We start from the raw sequence: 21,864 nt of genomic DNA, 5'->3' as shown, positions 1-21,864 counted from the left end.
AGGGATAGCATTAGGAGATATACCTAATGTAAATGACGAGTTAATGAGTGCAGCACACCAACATGGCACATGTATACATATGTAACAAACCTGTACATTGTGCGCATGTACCCTAGAACTTAAAGTATAATAATAAAAAAGAAATTTAAAAAAATAGTGCTAGATGCCAGTTAGGACACTCTAAAATCTATGCAGTCTAGGCCCTCTCAAATCCTTTTTTTTTTTTTTTTTTAATTGAGATGGAGTCTCACTGTGTCACACAGGCTGGCGTGCAGTGGCGCCATCTTGGCTTACTGCAACCTCCACCTCCTGGGTTTAAGTGATTCTCCCACCTCAGTCTCCTGAGTAGCTGGGATTACAGGTACCCACCAACACACCTGGCTAAATTTTTGAATTTTTAGTAAAGATGGGGTTTCTCCATGTTGGCCCGGCTGGTCTCGAACTCCTGACCTCAAATAATCCACCTGCCTCAGCCCCCCAAAGTTCTGGGATAACAGGCGTGAGCCACCGCACCCATCCCAAAATCTATATAGGTAAGGAAACTATAGTGACTTGCTGACTTGTCTAATTGAAATAGCTAGAAAGGGGGCAGGTTGTGCTGGGCTTCTTCATTACCATAAGATGACCAGATTTCACCGGCAGAGCAACGTAGCATTTCATCTCCATGTCCTTCTCCCAGGAAGGACACACAGCTGTCTAAGTTTGATTCTATGGGTGTCTGGCTGGTCATGGCCTATCACTGGGAAACTTAGAAAATAGGCCGTGGTCATATGATATTTCACCCACAGTCTTCATCACGAATCATGGATGGAGATTATTTGGTGCTCAGTTTGTCAATATTCTTGGTGTTGCTTCCTTATTAACCCCTTGTACCTATTCAATACTATTTTTGATCAGGGAATAAAGTAAAGTTGGATTCTTCCTAAAATTTAAATCCACTAGTTACTGGACATTAAAGCATAAGTTAGATTATAAGCATGTTCCGAGACTCTTAAATGAAAAGGCTGAAGTTTATTTATTTTTTTCTTTTTGAGACAGAGTATTGCTCTGTCGCCTAGGCTGGAGTGCAGTGGCACCATCTCGGCTCACTGCAACTTCTGCCTCTGGGTTCGAGTAATTCTCCCGCCTCAGCCTCCCAAGTAGCTGGGATTACAGGCATGCACCACCATGTCTGGTTAATTTTTGTATTTTTTGTAGACATGGGATTTCACCATGTTGGCCAGGCTGGTCTTGAATTCTTGGCCTCAAGTAATCCGCCCACTTTGGCCTCCCAAAGTGCTGGGATTACAGGTGTGAGCCACCGCACCTGGCCTGGAGGCTGAAGCTTAATTCGGTTATGAAAAGGAACCACCATAACCAACAAGCCACATGAACCGATGCTTTTTGCTTTTTAAGTAGACCGTAATGGCTAATATTTATGCGATACTCACCGTTAGCCAAAGGACATTGCAGTTATTCCCGCATTTCATCAGGACAACAAGAAGAGAAAATGAACATAACTGAAAAGGAGGTTCAGAAACTAGCCCCTAGAAACTAAAGCACCCTGAAGTCAGAATACTAACTGGAGCTGAACCGAGCACTGAGCCATATTCTGCACCATTCCTGCTCTTCCGTGATTTTATTTGAGTTTCCCAGTGTGTCTGTGGGGAATCCTTCCATAATCCCTATTTAGGGATATAGGCACGCATATTAGGAGGCCTGGTGGGAGGAGCTGGGCCTGGAACCCCCTTTTTCTCTGGCTTGGCTCTGCAGTTATTTAATTTCATTAGGGTAACTTGCATAGGGATTACACCCCTGCTAATTGTCAAAGATTGAGAGAATAATCTCTAGCTTCAAAATCCCCAGGCTCAGCTACATTTACTTGCAGGTTGGACCCCCCAGGGAAGAGTCTGCAGGCAGAGCCCTGCACCTCTATTCCCCCACCTGGCTGTTTGCAGCAAAAGGAATAGGTGAGGGCAAATTTTTGCAGATGTATAGATTTTTTTTTTTAAATTAGAGAAATTTTGAATTTTTCTAAATTTGCTTCAGTAGAAAGAAGAGTAATATATATTAAGCCCATAGGATGGTACAGACACTGCATTAGATGCCCTCGTGCATGATTTTAATCAGTAGTTATACACTGTTAATGCAAATTCCCGAAGGCAAACCTGACTTTTTGTTTTATTTATTTGTTTTTAATTGGGGCAACATATACATAATGTAAAATTTACCATCTTAACCATTTTAAGTATACAGTTCAGTGATATTAAGAGCCATATTCATAATGTTATACAACCATCACTACCATCCATCTCTAAAACTTTTCTTTTTTTTTTTTATGTTGAGACAGAGTCTCGCTCTGTCACCCAGGCTGGAATGCAGTGGTGCTATCTCGGCTCACTGCAAGCTCCGCCTCCCGGGTTCACGCCATTCTCCTGCCTCAGCCTCCCGAGTAGCTGGGACTACAGGCACCCACCACCATGCCCAGCTAATTTTTTGTATTTTTAGTAGAGACGGGGTTTCACCCTGTTAGCCAGGATGGTCTCGATCTCCTGACCTCGTGATCCACCCGCCTTGGCCTCCCAAAGTGCCGGGATTACAGGCGTGATCCACTGCGCCCGGCCCCAAAACTTTTCATCTTGCAAAACTGAAACTCTACACCTACTGAACAATGACTCCCCAGTACCCTCTCTCCCCAGCCCCAGCAAGCACTATTCTATTTTCTGTCTGATTTTGACTCTCTAGGTACTTCATGCAATGTTCATCCTTTTGTGACTGGCTTATTTCACTTAGCGTAATACAGAATTTCAAATGTCTCTCTTAAGCCAATTTAATTTAAAAAACGTGGTATGAAAATGCATCCGGCTTATAAGATGTGGTTGAGCAACCAGACTTGCAGGACACACACCAACAGAAAGGGAGAGGTGTGGGTTCTTTCTTTTTTAAAAAAACAGGCTGGGCATGGTGGCTCATGCCTGTAATCCCAGCACTTTGGGAGGCCGAGGTGGGCAGATCACGAGGTCAGGAACTCGAGACCATCTTGGCTAACACGGTGAAACCCCGTCTCTACTAAAAAATACAAAAAAAAAAAAAATTAGCCGGGTGTGGTGGCAGGCGCCTGTAGTCCCAGCTACTTGGGAGGCTAAGGCAGGAGAATGATGTGAACCTGGGAGGTGGAGCCGAGATCCTGCCACTGCACTCCAGCCTGGGGGACAGAGCAAGACTCTGTCTCAAAAAAAAAAAAAAAAAGCAAATATAATTGCAACAGACCAGTTAGAATTGTTCTTGGTTTTGGTGGGGTTTTTTTTTTTTTTTGGAATTTTTTTTCTTTACCATTAGACTTTAACTTTTTAGAGCAGTTTCAGGTTTGCAGAAAAGTTGGGCAGAAAGTACAGAGAATGCCCATAGGTCCCCTCCTGACACACACAGTCTCTCCTATTATTAATGTCTTTTATTACTGAGCTGCATTTTTTGCAATTGATGAACCCATCCTGATACATTATTATTAACCAGAGTCCATATTTTACATTAGGGCTCACTCTTGGTGTTGTACAACTCTGTGGGTTTTGACAAATGTGTAGTGTCATGCATCCACCACTACAGTATCTTACAGAATTATTTCTTGGCCCTAAAAGTCCCCTGTGCTTTGCCTGTTTGCCCCCGTCTTCTCTTCCCTACCCCTACTAGCCCGTGACAACCACCCATCTGTTTCCTGTCTCTATAGTTTCATCTCTTCCTGGCCTGGATTTCAGAGAACAGAATTGCTGTTGCCCACCCCCTCCCCTTAATTGAGTGAATTATTCATACTTAACCTTTTCTTTTTTCTCCTTTAGTGGACAACTTTTCACAGCGGGAGATCGAGGAGTTTCTCAGTGAGGCAGCGTGCATGAAAGATTTCAGCCACCCAAATGTCATTCGACTTCTAGGTACTTCTGAGAAATGTGGGAGTGGGTGGCCAAGGGGCTCTGCTGATCTGCTCTGTGCCAAAGGGAAAGATCTCTGGTGTAGATACGTTTACACTTTGTATAACCCCAACATAACCTATAACATTGAGGTTTCCACCCAGACTTCTCTTCACAATGATGTTTTCTGAGGCCGATAGTCATCATGAGCTTGCATTTTCTGGACACTGATGGGCTCAGGAATGATTTGAGTTTTCTACAGAATTCTGGAGAGTATGAATTAAATTATCCTCGGTTATTCAAAGGCAAGACACAGAGGTGGCCGTGTTACAATTTTTATGAATTTAAGGTTATACATGAGTTAGACAGCAGTGGGATAAAGCTGAAAAAGTAGACAAATTCCACAGGTTATCTTTGAGAAATAATTTATTAACCTATTTGAAAGTACTGATTTCTGGCCAGGCGTGGTGGCTCACGCCTGTAATCCCAGCACTTTTGGAGGCCAAGGCAGGTGGATCACATGAGGTCTGGAGTTCCAGACCAGCCTGGCCAACATGGTGAAACCCTGTCCCTGCTAAAAATACAAAAAAAATTAGCCAAGCATGGTGGCAGGTGCCTGTAATCGCAGCTACTCAGGAGGCTGAGACAGGAGAATGGCATGAACCCAGGAGGTGGAGGTTGCAGTGAGCCGAGATCGCACCATTGCACTCCAGCCTGAGGAACAAGAGGGACACTTTGTCTAAAAAAAAAGAAAGTACTGATTTCTTAAGATTATGGTACATTGATGATTTCATGGAATATGATTTAGCAGTTCTATAGAATGTGATTTAATGTAATTTGGCTTTGCAGCTCTGTTACCCAAAAATTACAAAAGAGGAGATTAAGTATGGAATGGATGCTGTGTAAGTGACTCTGTCCCAAGACAGAAGAGTAACCTGGAAATAATTGAATTTTCTGCTAGCTTTGGTTTTTTGTTTTTGTTTTGCCATTCTGTGACTGGATATACTACACGCTAAATTCTTTTGAGATCTTTCAAAGTTTTATATGATTGACACTGCAGAGAGATGTGAAAATCAATGTTTATATACAGTATTATGTCAAATACACTACTGTTATTCATTCACCGCTATTGGCTTTAGCCGACTATGAGAACAATCTCACTTTGTGATCACACCACAGAGTGCAGGAGCTTTGCAAGCCTGGGATCAGGTGACAGCCTCTGGCTCTCAGATTCCATGATAAATGATATTGTAGCTTCTCCTTTACAAAACTGTTAAAATTCAGGGATGTGAATTTTACCTACAGCCCTTCAAAGTTGTTTTACTAGTTTAAGCATTTGCAGTAGACTTTTTCACATGATTAAATAGCTATCACATGAAACTAGTTCGCCCTTAAATCTTGTGGGGTCACTACCCCTCAGACTCAGTCTAACAGGAATTCCTGGGTTTCTAGATGGCTAGAGTTGTTACAGTTTGATTTGTGAGAGCCCTCATGCCCTCATTAATCTGAAAGGGGGGAAAAAAAAAGTAGTGGACCCTGTGTGTGTTCCATTTTCTAGAACAGAGTGTGAGTGAGGAGCTCTTGGGTTTTTTAAACTGTTAACTTGGTAACACATGGCTTCAGTTTGGCCAGTGGTCCTGCAGGGCTTTTCTGGTCACAGTAACAAGGGCTCTTTGTAATTGATGCTGTGTTTGTCATTTCAGGTGTATGTATAGAAATGAGCTCTCAAGGCATCCCAAAGCCCATGGTAATTTTACCCTTCATGAAATACGGGGACCTGCATACTTACTTACTTTATTCCCGATTGGAGACAGGACCAAAGGTAATGATCTCTTTGTGTTACCCCTGAACGCTTCTCAGGGCTTATGTGACTTAGGACAACCAAATCATTTAATCTTGAAAGTGAAGCCAGGAAGGAGAGGACGCTGATCTTTGTTCAGAGCTCCCTGTGTGTCCAGGGGTTGAAATGTGGGGTCTATCCTCACAGCAGGCCTGCTCCAGGTATTATTATCCTGCTTTATGGTGGGGTAAGTGGCTGTGTGCACAGTCTTATGGACAAAGCTTTACCAACTTGAGTTGGGTGGCCCAGGCTCCTGATTCTGCACTTCACACCCCTCATGGCCGCATACTCCCCAGAGCTCGCAGACCAAGGGAAGGCCATTGAAGATGGCTCTCCTAAAAGAAATTTTACAGAGCCCATTCTGGATTTCAACCTTTGAAAAAGTGTTGGTGACCCAAGAGGACTGCACAACCGATGTTCTGAAAAACGTTTGTAACATTTTACCCGCTACGTTGACTTACCCACCGTGAGTACTGTGAAGCCCTGGGAATTTTGGATGTAGCTGTAGAGGCAGTTACAGATCATCTAGGAAATTTAGGACCACGGGCACGCCCGCCTTTCTTCAGGGTGAATTTTCAGTATTGACTTCGAGGGTTGTAGCGTTAAGGAATCATAGCCACTGGGGATGTTGTGTCTTTCATTTCCTAGGCCTCCTTATCTGAAACGAAAACAGTATCCTCCTGTTACGTTTTGTGGACAAACGGTGGAACTGCGGGGAGCAGGCAGTGTGAGTGTGTCCTGACTACGTGCCTGGCTAAGCAGGACGCCCTTCCTGCCTTGCACGCACCTTCTCGGTCTGCTGCAAAAGGCAGCGATCCTGCAGCGTTCCGGTTGGGACACATGTGGGAACAGGGTGTGGCTGGCCTCTGTCAACAGTCATTCTCTGACTGGGCAAAAGGGCAAAAGTCACTCCAGATCATCACTGCCCTGAATCACAGTCGTAAGAAACCACAGGTCTTGGGAAGGAACCGCACCACCCAGTCTACACCTTGGCATTCTCAGACACACCCCACCTTTGTCGCTTTAGCTGCCATCAGTATCAGGACCGCTGAGTGCAGTAGGGCGGTTAGGAACAACTGCTTCCTTCACTGCATCAGCAATGGCTGCGGGAAAGAATTCTTGCTGCTCTTATTTGATGGTCTGATGAGTCCACAGGATGAAAGTGCAAGGAAATGAGTTCTTAGGGACCATGAAAACTCACTCGCACTGGCTCTGCAGACAAAACACAGAGGGAAAATGTCCCAGCACCGGTGTGGTGGAGATCTGCACACTCCAAGGTATCTACAAACCTGGGGTGACAGTGGCCTAGGGTGAGCCAGGTCCCTTTTCCAAGTGAAGCGGTGCCATGGGACTCACTCACAAACTCTTAACCAAAGAAGGCTTATTAAGTTCTGCCCAGGTGGCTCATGCCTGTAATCCCAGCTCATTGGGAGGCCGAGGTGGGCAGATCACTTGAGGTCAGTTCGAGACCAGCCTGACCAACATGGTGAAACCCCATCTCTAATGAAAAAATACAAAAATTAGCCAGGTGTGGTGGCAGGCACCGGTAATCCCAGCTACTTGGGAGGCTGAAGCAGGAGAATCACTTGAACTAGGAAGGCGGAGGTTGCAGTGAGCCGTGATCGTGCCACTGCACTCTAGCCTGGGTGACAGAGTGAGACTCCATCTGAAAAAAATAAAAAAAGAAGGTTTATTGAGTTCATTAGTTCACTCTGTGAACAAGTGCTGACTCTGAGGTGGGCACTGAGCTCTGAGGACACTGGAGGGAACATGACAGATGTGGTTCCTGCCCCATGGAGCTGACCTGCTGGTGGTGAGTGAGGGGAGAACAGGAGACAGACAATTGGTTATTCACAGTGAGGGAGCCATGGGCACCAGGAGCACAGGGGCTCAAATGCCCAGTGGGCCAGGCAGAGCCCAGCGGGGGCATGGGGCAGGAAGTGTGCAAGGTAACTAGACTGGAGGGTGTGGTGTCCGTGCACAGATGCAGAACCTCATGGTGGCAGGACCAGGACTTCTTTGTTTCAGTAACCTGGAGAAGGTTGGCAGATAGATCAGAGATGGTGATTGGAATATGCTGCGGGCTCTGCCGCTTAGAAGGAGGGATTGCTGCAGAGAAATGTGAGTTCCCTTTCCCCCCAGCCCCCACACTCAGTCATTGAGCATCTTCTTGTCAGTGAAGCCACATTCCTTCTAAAAGATGTTTGGGCCCCGTGTGCTGTCAGCGAAGCTTCTTGTTTTTGGAGTCCCCTCTTTTTGGCTTGTTCCTTATAACATCTCTGGATGCAGGGTGCCTTTCAGTTCCCCGGTGGGGGCTGCATGGAGTTGCTTTCTAGTTGTTCACTGAGGGTCAACTTGCTCACTCCATTCATCTTCTCTTTATCATGAGTCTGTCCATCCTCAGGATCAGAAGACGTGTTGGGAATTGGCAGGCCAGCATGCTTGCCTCAGCAGTGCCCCTAAGAGGGGCAGCAACCCCTGCCCTGAATCCTTCCAGCACAGAGAAACTAGAGAGAAGCAGAGCCTCAGACAGAAGTGCGCCGACCTCCAGTAACTTATGAACTTAATAACCACAGGTCACAGGTGACTGATGGAGTTACAGTGAGCCGTGATGACAAGAATGACAACTGAGGGCCTTCCTGGGGGAAGTCGGCTTAGAAAAACACTAGTCCCCTGGCCGGGCGCGGTGGCTCAAGCCTGTAATCCCAGCACTTTGGGAGGCCGAGGCGGGTGGATCACGAGGTCAGGAGATCGAGACCATCCTGGCTAACATGGTGAAACCCCCGTCTCTACTAAAAATACAAAAAACTAGCCGGGCGTGGTGGCGGGCGCCTGTAGTCCCAGCTACTCGGAGGCTGAGGCAGGAGAATGGCGTGAACCTGGGAGGCGGAGCTTGCAGTGAGCCGAGATTGCGCCGCGCCACTGCACTCCAGCCTGGGAGACAGAGCAAGACTCCGTCTCAAAAAAAAAAAAAAAAAAAACACTAGTCCTCATCCCAAGAGACAGGTCCATGTGTAGAAACAGCCCTTTGTTTAAAATTTGGGAAAGCTGAAACAAACAGGCAAAAATGTGAGATGCAATTTAGGGTCAGCACATGCCGGAGCCTGCTCTTCTACTTCCAGCTGACGTTCTTGGTATCTTATGCCTGTGTGTGATGCAGGGGAGGGGACTTTTGCTTTTTTTCCCCCTTTTACTCTTTCTCTTCTTCCTAGGGACAGTCTAAGTGACCAGGAGCATGGCCCCGTTTCTTTTTTCCAGTTCCCCCCTGGCCCCACGCCCACACGTACTCCTGTTCTCTTCCATGAGAATGCACTTATCCTTCACCAGCATGAGTACTAACCGTAGACACAGGAAGCTGTTAAAAAATCACCAAGACTCTTCCAAAGAGGTGAGGGGCCTAGTCCAACGCAGAAAATATTATAGACAGGGCTGAGTATTTTCCTCCTCTTTTACCCCCAAGAAAGATGATTGCATTATACGAAATCTGTAAGGGATTTAAAAATTACCCACAATTCCCAACACCTTAGTACAATTGTTGGTGATTTCAGACATTCAGCTCTCATTGTTCACTCCATGCCTATATTTCTCATGGCCTTCACGTCACTACATACACTCCTGCCCCTGGGATGATAGTGGCTAACCTTTCTCAAGCATGTAGCGTAGGCCAGCCTGTATTTTGTATGTATTAATGCACCAATGGCACAACAACCCTAGAAAGTAGTTACTAGTGGAATCTAAGGTGAGGAAACTGAGGCACAGAGGGCCATGGTGAAAGCAGGATTGGCCCTCAGGCTGCACACTGTGTGCCTTCAATGCTCTTCTGACTGCCCCATTCTGTGTGCACCCCTCCCCAGCAGGGCAGCGCCCAGACAGATCCCTATGAGTGGTGGCACCACATCTTCTTCAGTGGGTTTTGTTTCATGTTGATGGGTGATTTTACTTACATTTAATTTATGGTGTGTCGTATAATTTTGTGTGTGTGTGTGTGTGTGTGTGTGTGAGAGAGAGAGAGAGAAGGTCCTATGGTCACAGCTCTAGAAAATCATTATCCGTGTGTGTGTGTGTGTGTGTGAGAGAGAGAGAGAGAGAGAGAGAGAGAGAGATGGAGTTTCGCTCTTGTTGCCCAGGCTGGAGTGCAATGGCACAATCTCAGCTCACCACAACCTCCGCCTGCTGGGTTCAAGCGATTCTCCTGCCTTAGCCTCCCGAGTAGCTGGGATTACAGGCATGCGCTCCCATGCCCAGCAAATTTTGTATTTTTAGTAGAGACGGGTTTCTCCATGTTGGTCAGACTGGTCTCAAACTCCCCAACCTCAGGTGATCCGCCCGCCTTGGCCTCCCAAAGTGCTGAGATTACAGGCCACCACGCCTAGCTGGTACGTTGTACAATTTTTCTAATAATTTATTGCGGGTCTGGGAATTTCATGTTATTGTACAAGAGTGCATTTTGTAGCAAAAAGATTAAAAATACACAGGGCTATTTGGTGGCCCAAAATTGCCTGTCTTTATTTGTGAAGCTTAACTCTCCTCCCTGTTTTGGACACCTGTGTAAATATGGTGAGCCTCATGTAGGATCTCTTTCTTGAATCTTTATAGAGGAGAAATAGAGGAACAATTTATATTCTTTTAAATTACCATACAGTAAAATTGACCTGTTTTCCCTTTTTGTTACGTAAGTCTAGGAATTTTAACACTTATATAGTTTAATGTACCCATAATCCTAATCAGGATATGGAACAGTTCTATCACCCAACAAAATTCCCTCCTGCTACCCCTGTATACACCTTCTACCCCCGTGACTGACCCATGTAACCACTCATCTTTTTTCTCCCCTGATAGTTTTGTCTATCATATGTGTATAATTTTTTTTTTTTTCTTTTTGAGACAGAGTCTTGTTCTGTCACCCAGGCTGGAGTGCAAGGGCGCAATCTCGACTCACCGCCACCTCCGCCTCCTGGGTTCAAGTGATTCTCCTGCCTTAGCCTCCTGAGTATCTGGGACTATAGGTGCCAGGCCAATTTTTTTTTGTATTTGTTCTAGAGATGGGGTTTCACCATGTTGGTCAGGCTGGTCTCAAACCCCTGACCTTAAGTGATCCACCCGCCTCAGCCTCCCAAGGTGCTGGGATTACAGGTGTAAGCCACTGTGCCCAGCCAGTTTATAACCTTTTGAGACTGGCTTTCTTCACTCAGCATTATTTCTTTGAAATCCAGCCAAGGTGTGTATATCAATAGTTCATTCCTTCTTTATTGCTGTGTAGTATTCCATTGTATGCTTATACCACAGTGTATCTGTTCACCTGTTTAGAGACATATGGGTTGTTTCTAGGTTTTAGCAATCATGAATGAGACTGCTGTAAAATTCACATACAGATTTTTGGATGAAGTCTTCATTTTTCTAAAGTAAATGCCCAAGAGTAGGTTGCTGGGTCATATGGTAAGGGCATATTTAACCTTATAAGAAACTGTTTTCCAGAGAGGCCCCTCCATTTTACATTCTCACCAGCAGTGTGTGAAAAATGCAGTACTCCTTATTCTTATTAGGACTTGGTATTTTTGGTGGCTTTTCTGGTTTTTGCTTATAGCTGTCCTGATTGATGTAGAGTGATAGCTCACCGTGGTTTTTATTTGCATTTCCTGAATGACTAATGATGTTGAGCATCTTGCCATGTGCTTATTTGCCATCCTTATATCCTCTCTGATGAGTGTCTGCTGTTCAAGTATTTTGTTCATTTTTTAATGGAGTTGTTGATTTTCTTATTGACAAATTTTGAGAGTTCTTTATATATTCCAGATACAATTCTTTTGTTGGATATGTGATTTTCAAAGCTTGTTTTCCAAGTTTGTGGCTTGTCATTGCATTCTCTTAACACAGGCCAAAAAATGTACATTTTGATAAAGCCCAGTTTATCAGTTTTATTTTTTAATGAATCATGCTTTTGCTCTCATGTCTAAGAACTCTTTGCCTAACCTCTAGTCAAAAGATTTTCTCCTATTTCTTTTCTAAAGATAGTGTGGTTTTACATTTTACATTTAAGTATATGACCAATTCTGAGTTATTTTTTGTATAGGGTTTGAGATTTAGTTTAAGGGTTGCTTTTTTTGCATATAGATGACCAATAGCATTTGTGAAAAGACTGTCCTTAATCCACTGAGTTGCTTTTGTACCTTTGTCTAAAAGCAGTTGGTTGTACATTTCTGAGTCCTGGGTTCTGTTTCGATAAACTGTGTTCCCATCCTTTGCCCCTACCACATTGTCTTGATTACTGAAGCTTTGTTATAAATCTTAAAATCACCCTGTGTGATTCCTCCTACTTTGTTCTACTTTTTCAGAATTGTTTTAACTGTTCTGGTTTCATTGCCCTTCCACTGAAACTTTAGAATCAGCTTATCTGTGTCTGGCAAAAGTTCTGCTGTAATCTTATATCCTTTTGAACAAAATAACAAGTAAGGGAAACAAGTACACAGACTTTACTGACTGATGAATAGTTTCCATTTGCAAAAAAATACAAGTGTATTTTCAATGATGGAAAATAACTTTCAAGTATTAAAAAGATAAAAAGGAATGTAGTTTCCTATTTTGTTACTTAGTAGCCACAGATAAGATGGAAGACACAAAGTGCATAGACAAACAGAAAAATCAAGCTTTTATTCAGATCTTTTCTTTGCTGCCTGGAACAAATATCTCGTGTTCCTGCTAGAGCAGCACAAGACTATTATCAGTGTATTTGATACTGTGATGGCCCAATATCAGTGTATTTAAATGTGCTTCTCCAGGAGGGCTTGGGTGCTGGACCCATAGTGCCACTCTACCCAGGGCAGACATCACCGCTGGAGCTGTGCAGGGCAGACAGGCAGATGGTGAGACACGACCCCAGGTCTCATGGAGATCGATAGTACAAAGGGAGATAGTCTGTAATAACATATGCATCACACAGCGATGTGAGCAGCCTGCTAGAGCTTCAGGGAAGAAACGAGTTCTTACTGGAGAAATGTTTAAAATATTCCACACTGCTGACCGGGCATGGTGGCTCACGCCTGTAAGCCACCTTTGGGACGCCAAAGGTGGGTGGATCACCTGACGTCAGGATGTGTCTGGAGTTGGTTCCTTCGGGTGGGTTCTTGGTCTTGCTGACTTCAAGAATGAAGCCACAGACCTTCGCAGTGAGTGTTACAGCTCTTAAAGGTGGCACGGACCCAAAGAGTGAGCAGCAGCAAGATTTATTGTGAAGAGCGAAAGAACAAAGCTTCTACAGCACAGAAGGGGACTCAAGAAGGTTGCCACTGCTGGCTGGGGGTGGCCAGCTTTTATTCCCTGATTTGTCCCTGTCCACATCCTGCTAATTAGTCCATTTTACAGAGTGCTGATTGGTCCATTTTACAGAGTGCTGATTGGTGCATTTACAATCTGCTAGCTAGACACAGAGTGCTGATTGGTGCATTTTTACAGAGTGCTGATTGGTGCATTTACAATCCTTTTGCTGGACACAGAGCCCTGATTGATGCATTTTTACAGAGTGCTGATTGGTGCATTTACAATCGTTTAGCTAGACACGGAGCACTGACTGGTGCGTTTACAATCCTGTAGCTAGACAGAAGAGTTCTCCAAGTCCCCACTCGACCCAGGAAGTCCAGCTGGCTTCACCTCTCAAGGAGTTTGAGACTGGCCTGACCAACATGGCGAAACCCCATCTCTACTAAAAACATAAAAATTAGCGGGACATGGTGGTGCATGCCTGTAATCCCAGCTACTTGGGATGCTGAGGCAGGAGAATCACTTTAACCCAGGAGGCAGAGGTTGCAGTGAGCTCAGATCGTGTCACTGTACCACTCCAGCCTGGGTGACAGAGCAAGACTTCATCTCAAAAAATAAAAAATAAATTCCACACTGCCATCATGTATTTCCTCAAAAGAGTGGTAGGAGGAGTATAGTGGAAAATTAAGAGAAGCACACAGTCAGGATCAGAATGAGCAAAGACCAAATGATCTGGGAACATACCCATGTTTTGAGAGAAGTAGATTGTCTCACATGGCAACAGCAAAGCAGTGGAAGGATGGGAGAAGGGGTGATAAAACAGGAAAGAGAAGTTGGGGTCAATGTTTAGGTTCCACAACAAGTAGAATGACTTCACCAGCATGTAATACAAAACCCAACTCAAAATAACTTTCAGCGGAGATACAGAATCTCATGCAATAAAGCCCAGAGGTAGCACAGCTCCAGAGTTGGCCATTTTGTCCTCAACATCATCAAGTGCCCCAAAGTGTTCCACCTTTTTCTGTTCTTCTGCAGCCGGTGCTCCACATGGTTACAAGATAGCAGCTTCTCCAGCATCATGTCCTCACACACCCGTCTCCAGAGATAAAAGAGAGAGGCCTGCCTTTTGTCTTTTTTGTTTCTTTCTCTCTCTCTCCCCTCTCTTTTCCTGGAACAGTGCTTTTTTTTTTTTTGAAGATGACAGCTTTATTGAGATACAATTCTCCCATTTAAAGTATTCAATTCAGTGGTTTTCAGTATGGTCACAGAGTTGTGCAACTATTACCACAATCAATTTTAGAACACTTTCATCACCTAAAAACAAAAAGAAAACAAAACCGACCCCATACTCTTCAGCTGTCAGCTCCTAATCCCTTTTACCGTCCTTGTTCCCAGCCCTAAGGAACCATTAAACTTCTCTGTCTCAGTCTCTCTCTCTCCCTATTTTGGACATTTCATTTTAATAGAATCATATACATTTGTAATCTTTTATGACTCACTTCTTCTACTTAGCATAATGTTTTCAGGGTTCTTCCATGTGATAGCATGTGACAGTATTTTATTCTTATTTATGACTGAATAATAGTCTGTTGAATAGATATACCATGTTTTGGTTATTTATCTGTTGATGGACAGTTGGGTTATTTACTTTGGGGCTTTTATGAGTAATGCTCTATGAATATTTGGTACAAATTTTTGTGTTTATATATGCTTTACATTTTCTTGGGTATATACTAATTGTAGAATTGCTGGGTCGTATGTTAACTTCAATGTTTAACTCTCTGAGAAACTACCAGATAGTTTTCTAATGTAACCACATCATTTTTCGTTCTTACCAGCAACGTGTGAGGGTTCTAGTTTCTCCATGTCCTCACCAACACTTCTTATTATCTGACTTTTAAATTCTAGCCATTCCAGTGAGTGTGAAGTGGTATCTCACTATGATTTTGATTTGCATTTCTCTAATGACTAATAACATTGAACATATTTGTATGTGCTTATTGGCCATTTGTATGTCTTCTTTGAAGAAATGTCTATCTGACCTTTTACCCATTTTTAATGTGACTGTCTTTTTATTATTGGGCTATAAGAGTTCTGTATATATTCTATTTATTTTTATTTATTTGTTTATTTTTTTGAGATGGAGTCTCACTCTGTCACCCAGGCTGGAGTGCATTGGTGTAATCTCGGTTCACTGCAACCTCTGCTTCCCAGGTTCAAGTGATTCTTCTGCCTCAGCCTCCCACATAGCTGGGATTTCAGGCATGCACCACCATTCCTGGCAAATTTTGTATTTTTAATAGAGATTGGGTTTCATTATGTTGGCCGGGCTGGTCTCGAACTCCTGACCTCAGATGATCCACCCACCCCAGCCTTCCAAAGTGCTAGGATTACAGGCGTGAGCCACCACACCTGGCCTGAGTTCTGTATGTATTCTAGATATGAGTTCCTATTAGATGGGTGATTTGTAAATATTTTCTTCGTTTTGTGGGTTTCCTGTTCACTTTCTTTGTGGTATTCTTTGAGGCACAAACATTTTTATTTTTGGTGAAGTCCAGTTTTCTTTTTTTCCTTTGGTTGCTTGTGCTTTTGGTGTCATATCTAAGAAACCATTCCCTAATCTAAAGTCGCAAAGATTTGCCCTTATGTTTTCTCCTAAGAATTTTATAGTTTGTGATCTTACATCTAGGTCTTTGATTCATCTTTTGATCATTTGAGTTAATTTCTGTATATGGTTTGAGGTAGAGGTTCAATTTCATTCCTTTGCAGGTGGCCATTCACTTGTCTCAGTAACATTTGTTGAAAAGACTATTTTTCCCTTATTGTCAATGGTCTTGACATCCTTCCTAAAAGTCAGTTGACCATACATGGCTTTATTCTTAAACTTTCTATTTTTTTCCATTGATCTGTATTTTTATCCCAGTACCATACTGTCGTAATTATAGTTGCTTTGTAGTAAGTTTTTAAGTTGGTAAGTTTGAGTCCTCCAGCTTTGTACATATTCAAGCTAGTTTTGGCTATTCTCAGTTCCTTGAGTTGCCATATGACTTTTAGGATCAGCTTATCAATTTCTACAAAGAAGCCATCTGGTATTCTGATAGAGCTTATGTTGAATCTCTAGATCAATTTGGGGAGTATTGCTATCATAACAGTATTAAGTCTTCCTATCCATGAACACAGGATATCTTTCCATTTATTTAGATCTTCTTTAATTTCTTTCAATATTTTACAGTTTTCAAAATACAATTTTTACAATTCCTTGTTAACTTTATTTCTAAGTATTTTAATTCTATTGTAAATGAAATTTTCTTAATTTCATTTTCAGATTATTCATCACCAGTACATAAAAATACAGTTGATTTTTGTGTGTCCATCATGTATCCTACAACCTTGCTGAACTCATTTATTAATTGTGCTACACAATTATTTTTTAAGTGACTTTTGGTCACAGTCTCCAGGAATAACAGAAGTGTTCTAGGAATAAAACAGCACAAAGGAATAGTACCTGATACTCATTGCACCTTCATGAATGACAGTACGATGCAATATTTCTTAGGACCCAAATCCTTTCCTGGAAATTAGTATCCAGAAAACCAAATACCCAAATAATACAGAATAGAGGCAGAAAATGTCCATGCCTGATTTTTAAACAATTCCCTTACTTAAAGATAAAGATTAAGACAGTTCATTTATTTATACAGTATATAATTGATATGTGTCTTGGTTGGAAAATAAAAATCATTAAAAAATACAATGTCTTCATGAGTACCATTTTTTTTTTTTTTTTTTTTTTTGAGACGGAGTCTCGCGCTGTGTCACCCAGACTGGAGTGCAGTGGCGCGATCTCGGCTCACTGCAAGCTCCGCCTCCCAGGTTCACGCCATTCTCCTGCCTCAGCCTCCGAGTAGCTGGGACTACAGGCGCCCGCCACCACGCCCGGCTAGTTTTTTTGTATTTTTAGTAGAGACGGGGTTTCACCATGTTAGCCAGGATGGTCTCGATCTCCTGACCTCGTGATCCACCCGCCTCGGCCTCCCAAAGTGCTGGGATTACAGGCTTGAGCCACCGCGCCCGGCCATGAGTACCATTTTGTAAAACTCATGTATGGAAAGCAAGCCATGGCAAATCCAGTGCCTCGGGGAGGGTACATAATGGATGGACCTATTCATGACTGCCAGGGACTTGTGCAAATCCTTTTCTGCAGGGCCATGGTTGCACTAAAACACTTCATTACTACATTGAAGTTTTATCAGCAGTCATCGTCATAACTGATTCCAACAGTGACTGGTTTTTCTAATACAGCAATCTAGTTTGATTTTTATAAGCTAGAGAAAATACTAGACTGTTGAAACTTATAGGCAGGCCCTACAGAAACAAAATGAAAATTCCTGAATATGTACTTGTAGTGCTTTGGTCCTGTGATAAGAGCTGAAGACTCGCCTAACTTCTGTTTAGAAGAAACAAGTATCTTTCAAAACATTTCAAAGGAAAATGGTAGCAGATAGGGGTGCCTCATTGGAAACAGTTCATCCTAAGTGGACTTTTCCCCTCCCAAACATTAGACCCCTGCCACACACACGCACCTCGCCGCTGCTGAAGCCAGATCACCTGTCCCTTTCCCTCCTCTGTGCAATGTGTGTGCTCTGTCCCACTCTGAAGGACACAGGGAAGGATCACATTCAACCTCTACCTTATGAAAAGAAAAAATGTCATTCACTGTAAATACTTTTAAAGATGAGGAAAGAGAATATGATGTTTGCCAAGAAGTTTAACGTTTTTTTTTCATTCCTTTTTAAAAACCTTATTTGTGATATTAGTGATATGGAAATAAAAGATTTGTTTCCTTATTTCATCACTACACCATCATAAATTAAAGCATCCTTTCCCCTTCAGGCGAAACTGCTTGCAAGTTTTCCTTTTTAAAAGATAGTCTTTCTTCTTGTCTCCTCTATCATCTAGCATATTCCTCTGCAGACACTACTGAAGTTCATGATGGATATTGCCCTGGGAATGGAGTATCTGAGCAACAGGAATTTTCTTCATCGAGATTTAGCTGCTCGAAACTGCATGTAAGAGTCCTCGGCTATCCTGGAAGGATTGGGCCCTCATGGTGTCTGGTCTTTGCAGGGATAAGGAGATGACCTGTTCCTGTTTAGATAGGGAAGGAAGCTGCAGTCAGAAGGGTTATGGTGTGGCTTGCTCCGAAGATGGAAATATGGCTGGGTGTTTGGGAGTTTTCACTGCCTCTGCATCTGAGAGTCTGGTTGGCTTCCAAAGCTTTCCCTTATGACTCCAGTTTACCTTCACTCTCTCACTCAGGTAGGAATGCGAGGTGTGACCCCTGTGATCCTTCCCCATGCCATCAGGTAGCTTTGGACCTAGAGTTATGTGCACAGCAGCTCCTCTTAAAGACAGGAGTGAAAATCGTAAAGGCTTTTCCCTACGTTTACACAACACTTCCTTAGGAAGAAGTTTTGTACTTTGAATACGTGGAAGCTGTCCTTTCACAGCAGACAATGGCTTCATTATACAAGAAATGTGGACTTAAGTTCGCCCCATTTCTTCGCCCTGCTTCAGCAGAGCCATTGTCTGCTGTAAATCTTCAAAAACTGTAACTGGGTCTTGATTTTAAGTTTTTTATTGCAAGAAGAGGGAGTGGTCCTTCAATGGATTTTGTCATTTGTTTTTCTTGGTCAGAGATGTGACAATAGGGCCTGCCCCCTCCCACCTCCCAGCCAGCCCTGCCCCTAGGGCTCCTACCCCTTTCACCTCATTTTTGAAAACCCTAAAGGGGTTTTGGTTTCATTATTGTTTTTATTTAACTTAATTTTTCCACCGTGGAAGGCAAATCATGAAAAGTCTTTTTCCCTTACTATTTCTTTCATGTTTTCCCAGCAGGCAGGGTGACCAGCTTTGTAGTTTACCCTGGCCTGAGGGGTTTCTCAGGACAACGAATTTTCAGTGTAAAAAGTCAGTGTCAGGCAAACAGGGACAAGTTAGTCACCTTCCCCAGACCACTTTATGTCTATTTCTTTTCCTTCTCTTGCTTGTATTCTTTCTTCTCCTCCTCCTTCTTCTTGTGTAGGAGCTGTTTTAATAGCTTGGGCTACAAATGCAATTGTAGCTCTTTCATTTCTCAGTTAGTTCCTCAAACACCCACCTGACCATCTTAGCAAGAAGCCCAGCATCTTGTTCTTACTGCATGTAATTCCCCATCTTCTCCAAACTCTCAGGGGGCTTACTTAGTCCACAGGGTCAGTGCCGCTTCTAGACCTCTGGGAGGAAGGCTGCTGGGGTCCTCCATCAGTCCACCAGAGGGCCCTGGTTTTGAGCTACTGCTTTCTGCTCCTGCTATGCTGTGTCTCCATGTTCTCCAGCTGTTTCTATCCGCTGTGCACAGGTGCCCTTGCTGGTCCGCATCCCACACAGATCAGAGTGATGCAAGATTGCATCACTTGAGGCCAGGCATGGTGGCTCACACCTGTAATCCCAGCACTTTGGAAGGCCAAGGCGGGCAGATCACTTGAGGTCAGGAGTCCGAGACCAGCCTGGCCAACATGGTGAAACTCCATCTCTACTTAAAAAAAAAAAAAAAAAAAAAAAAAATTGCCGGGTGTTGGTAGTGTGTACCTGTAATCCCAGCTACTCGGGAGACTGAGGCAGGAGAATCGCTTGAACCCGGGAGGCGGAGGTTGCTGTGAGCCGAGGTCGTGCCACTGCATTCCAGCCTGGGTGACAGGGCGAGACTCTATCTCAAAAGTCTCAAAAAAAAAAAAAAAAAAAAGGAAAAGAAAAAATTGCATCACTTGCTCTTACTCTTGCTCTTGCTCTTGCTCTTGCTCTGCCATTGGTCCCAAAGCAGCATGCTCACAGGCTGATGGTGTCTCTGTGTTCTTTTGGTCAATTATCGTAAGTGTTTTCACCTGTGTCTGATACAGACCAGTAATTTAAGGCATTGCCTCTGATGCTGCTGAAGACATAACCTGCTCTCTGTAGGTTGCGAGATGACATGACTGTCTGTGTTGCGGACTTCGGCCTCTCTAAGAAGATTTACAGCGGCGATTACTACCGCCAAGGCCGCATTGCTAAGATGCCTGTTAAATGGATCGCCATAGAAAGTCTTGCAGACCGAGTCTACACGAGTAAAAGTGACGTGGTGCGTACGCAGCTTTGATTCAGGGGCCCCACGGTGCAAAGAGGAGGGCCCATTGAAAGAAATGACTTCGGCTGGTGTGGCAAGACATTTTACTCTTTGATAAACTGAGGATTGGGAGCTTGCTCAGACCTGTCTTTTCTGTCTTACCAGATACTTTAATGCAGGTGAAACAGAGGCTCTGGTGAAGTGTCCTGACATTCAGAAGATGGGTGCTTTGCAAAAGCCGTTAGTTTCTTCCCATTTTTCCTTGCTGTCGAAGGATGAGTCATGGCCCACAGCGAGGATATTTCATAGTCACATTAAATTGAATGGGTTCATCCGGTGGCTCTTGAAACCTAGATGCTATGTGAAAGGTGCTGTGTAATTACGCCCTTGACCCGAGATTAGGGAAAGAAAGCACCTCACAACCACAGTGGAAGAGAGCATTAAGACGACGTGTGACGAGGCTGTTTCTGCCTTTGCCGGATTTCCCAGAACAGCTTTTGTAGAAGTGGGGAGCTGTGACACTCCAACCCCACGTTATTGTGGCGTTGGGAGAGCAGTGCGTCTCACACATAATTGCCAGCTTTGTGCATGATCATCAGTGTTTAGGGAAATGGCCTTTGCCAGTGAAAAGGTCCATTCAGGCTTTGTGGAAAGGCTTGCATCCTAACTTGTTGCTTTGTTCCCAGTGGGCATTTGGCGTGACCATGTGGGAAATAGCTACGCGGGGAATGACTCCCTATCCTGGGGTCCAGAACCATGAGATGTATGACTATCTTCTCCATGGACACAGGCTGAAGCAGCCCGAGGACTGCCTGGATGAACTGTGAGTGGGCTTCTCTGTCTCCCTTCCATACTCTGCATGGGGCAGCCACTTGGCTCTGCAGTGACCTCGGAAACACAGCCATGGGAGGGGAACGGGACTGCTGTTAGCCAGATGGGCATGTGCAGGGGGTGGTACCCGCAGACACCCCAGGCCAGGAGCCATTCCTGGTGCGGGAGACAGTGTGTGGTATCTCCAGTGAGCCCACTGAGGCTCACTCATCCAAAGGGCCTCAGCCTCGAAGGACGGGCACTGTCAAGATAAGGCAACGGCACCGGTCCTAAAATTCCTTACACACCTCTAGGAAATATATCCACAGAGAATAGGTTTGCCTTATAGTGCCTCAGGTCCTTGAATGATTCCTCACCCTCTTTTGGTCCAGTTATCCTTTTCCTTCTATGTAGGATTTCAGACACTCCACTCACAGTAGTATCCTTCATCAGGAAACTGAGAAATCTAAACCAGTGACTTTGGGATCAGGCTGCTCATCAGAATCTCCTGGGAGATAGTCTAACAATACAATTCCTCGACCCTGTTCCCGGAAATTATGATGCTTTCGGTACAAAGTGGGCCCAGAGGTATGTGTTTTGGAATGCTCCCTGGGGCTGGGCGCAGTGACTCATGCCTGTTATCCCAGCACTTTGGGAGGCCAAAGAGAGAGGATCGTTTGAGCCCAGGAGTTCAAGACCAGCCTGGGAAACATAGTGAGACCCTGTCTTTATTAAAAAATAATAAAATAAAATAGTCCCTGAGAGATCATGTGTTTAGACAGGAGAAAGAACCACCAGCTGTGACACACACACAGCACACATCCCATCCTAACAGAGCCCCCATCTTCAAGGCCAAGCAGTATGGGGAGGAGACCCAGGCCTCGGAGTTAATAAGCCAGGCTCTGCTTCCTTTTTTTTTTTTTTTTTTTTTTTTTTTT

The 21,864-nt window shown here is 44.0% G+C and overlaps 1 protein-coding gene across 2 annotated transcripts in view; it reads left to right on the top strand.

Moving 5' to 3' along the window:
• The window catches only part of MERTK (MER proto-oncogene, tyrosine kinase), a 143,090-nt gene that overhangs the window by 114,534 nt on the left and 6,692 nt on the right, over positions 1 to 21,864 (top strand). For both annotated transcript variants that reach the window (XM_011980519.1, XM_011980517.1), the window contains exons 14-18: positions 3,813 to 3,905; positions 5,585 to 5,703; positions 17,935 to 18,044; positions 19,972 to 20,131; positions 20,803 to 20,939. In XM_011980519.1, the coding sequence (XP_011835909.1) occupies positions 3,813 to 3,905; positions 5,585 to 5,703; positions 17,935 to 18,044; positions 19,972 to 20,131; positions 20,803 to 20,939 (619 nt within the window). The remainder of the gene's footprint in view (positions 1 to 3,812; positions 3,906 to 5,584; positions 5,704 to 17,934; positions 18,045 to 19,971; positions 20,132 to 20,802; positions 20,940 to 21,864) is intronic.

This window comes from Mandrillus leucophaeus, unplaced genomic scaffold, assembly GCF_000951045.1.
Source record: "Mandrillus leucophaeus isolate KB7577 unplaced genomic scaffold, Mleu.le_1.0 Scaffold214, whole genome shotgun sequence".
NCBI classification, from domain to species: domain Eukaryota; kingdom Metazoa; phylum Chordata; class Mammalia; order Primates; family Cercopithecidae; genus Mandrillus; species Mandrillus leucophaeus.
The sequence above is the reverse complement of the archived record's forward strand: the minus strand, read 5'-3'. Positions and strand labels throughout refer to the sequence as shown.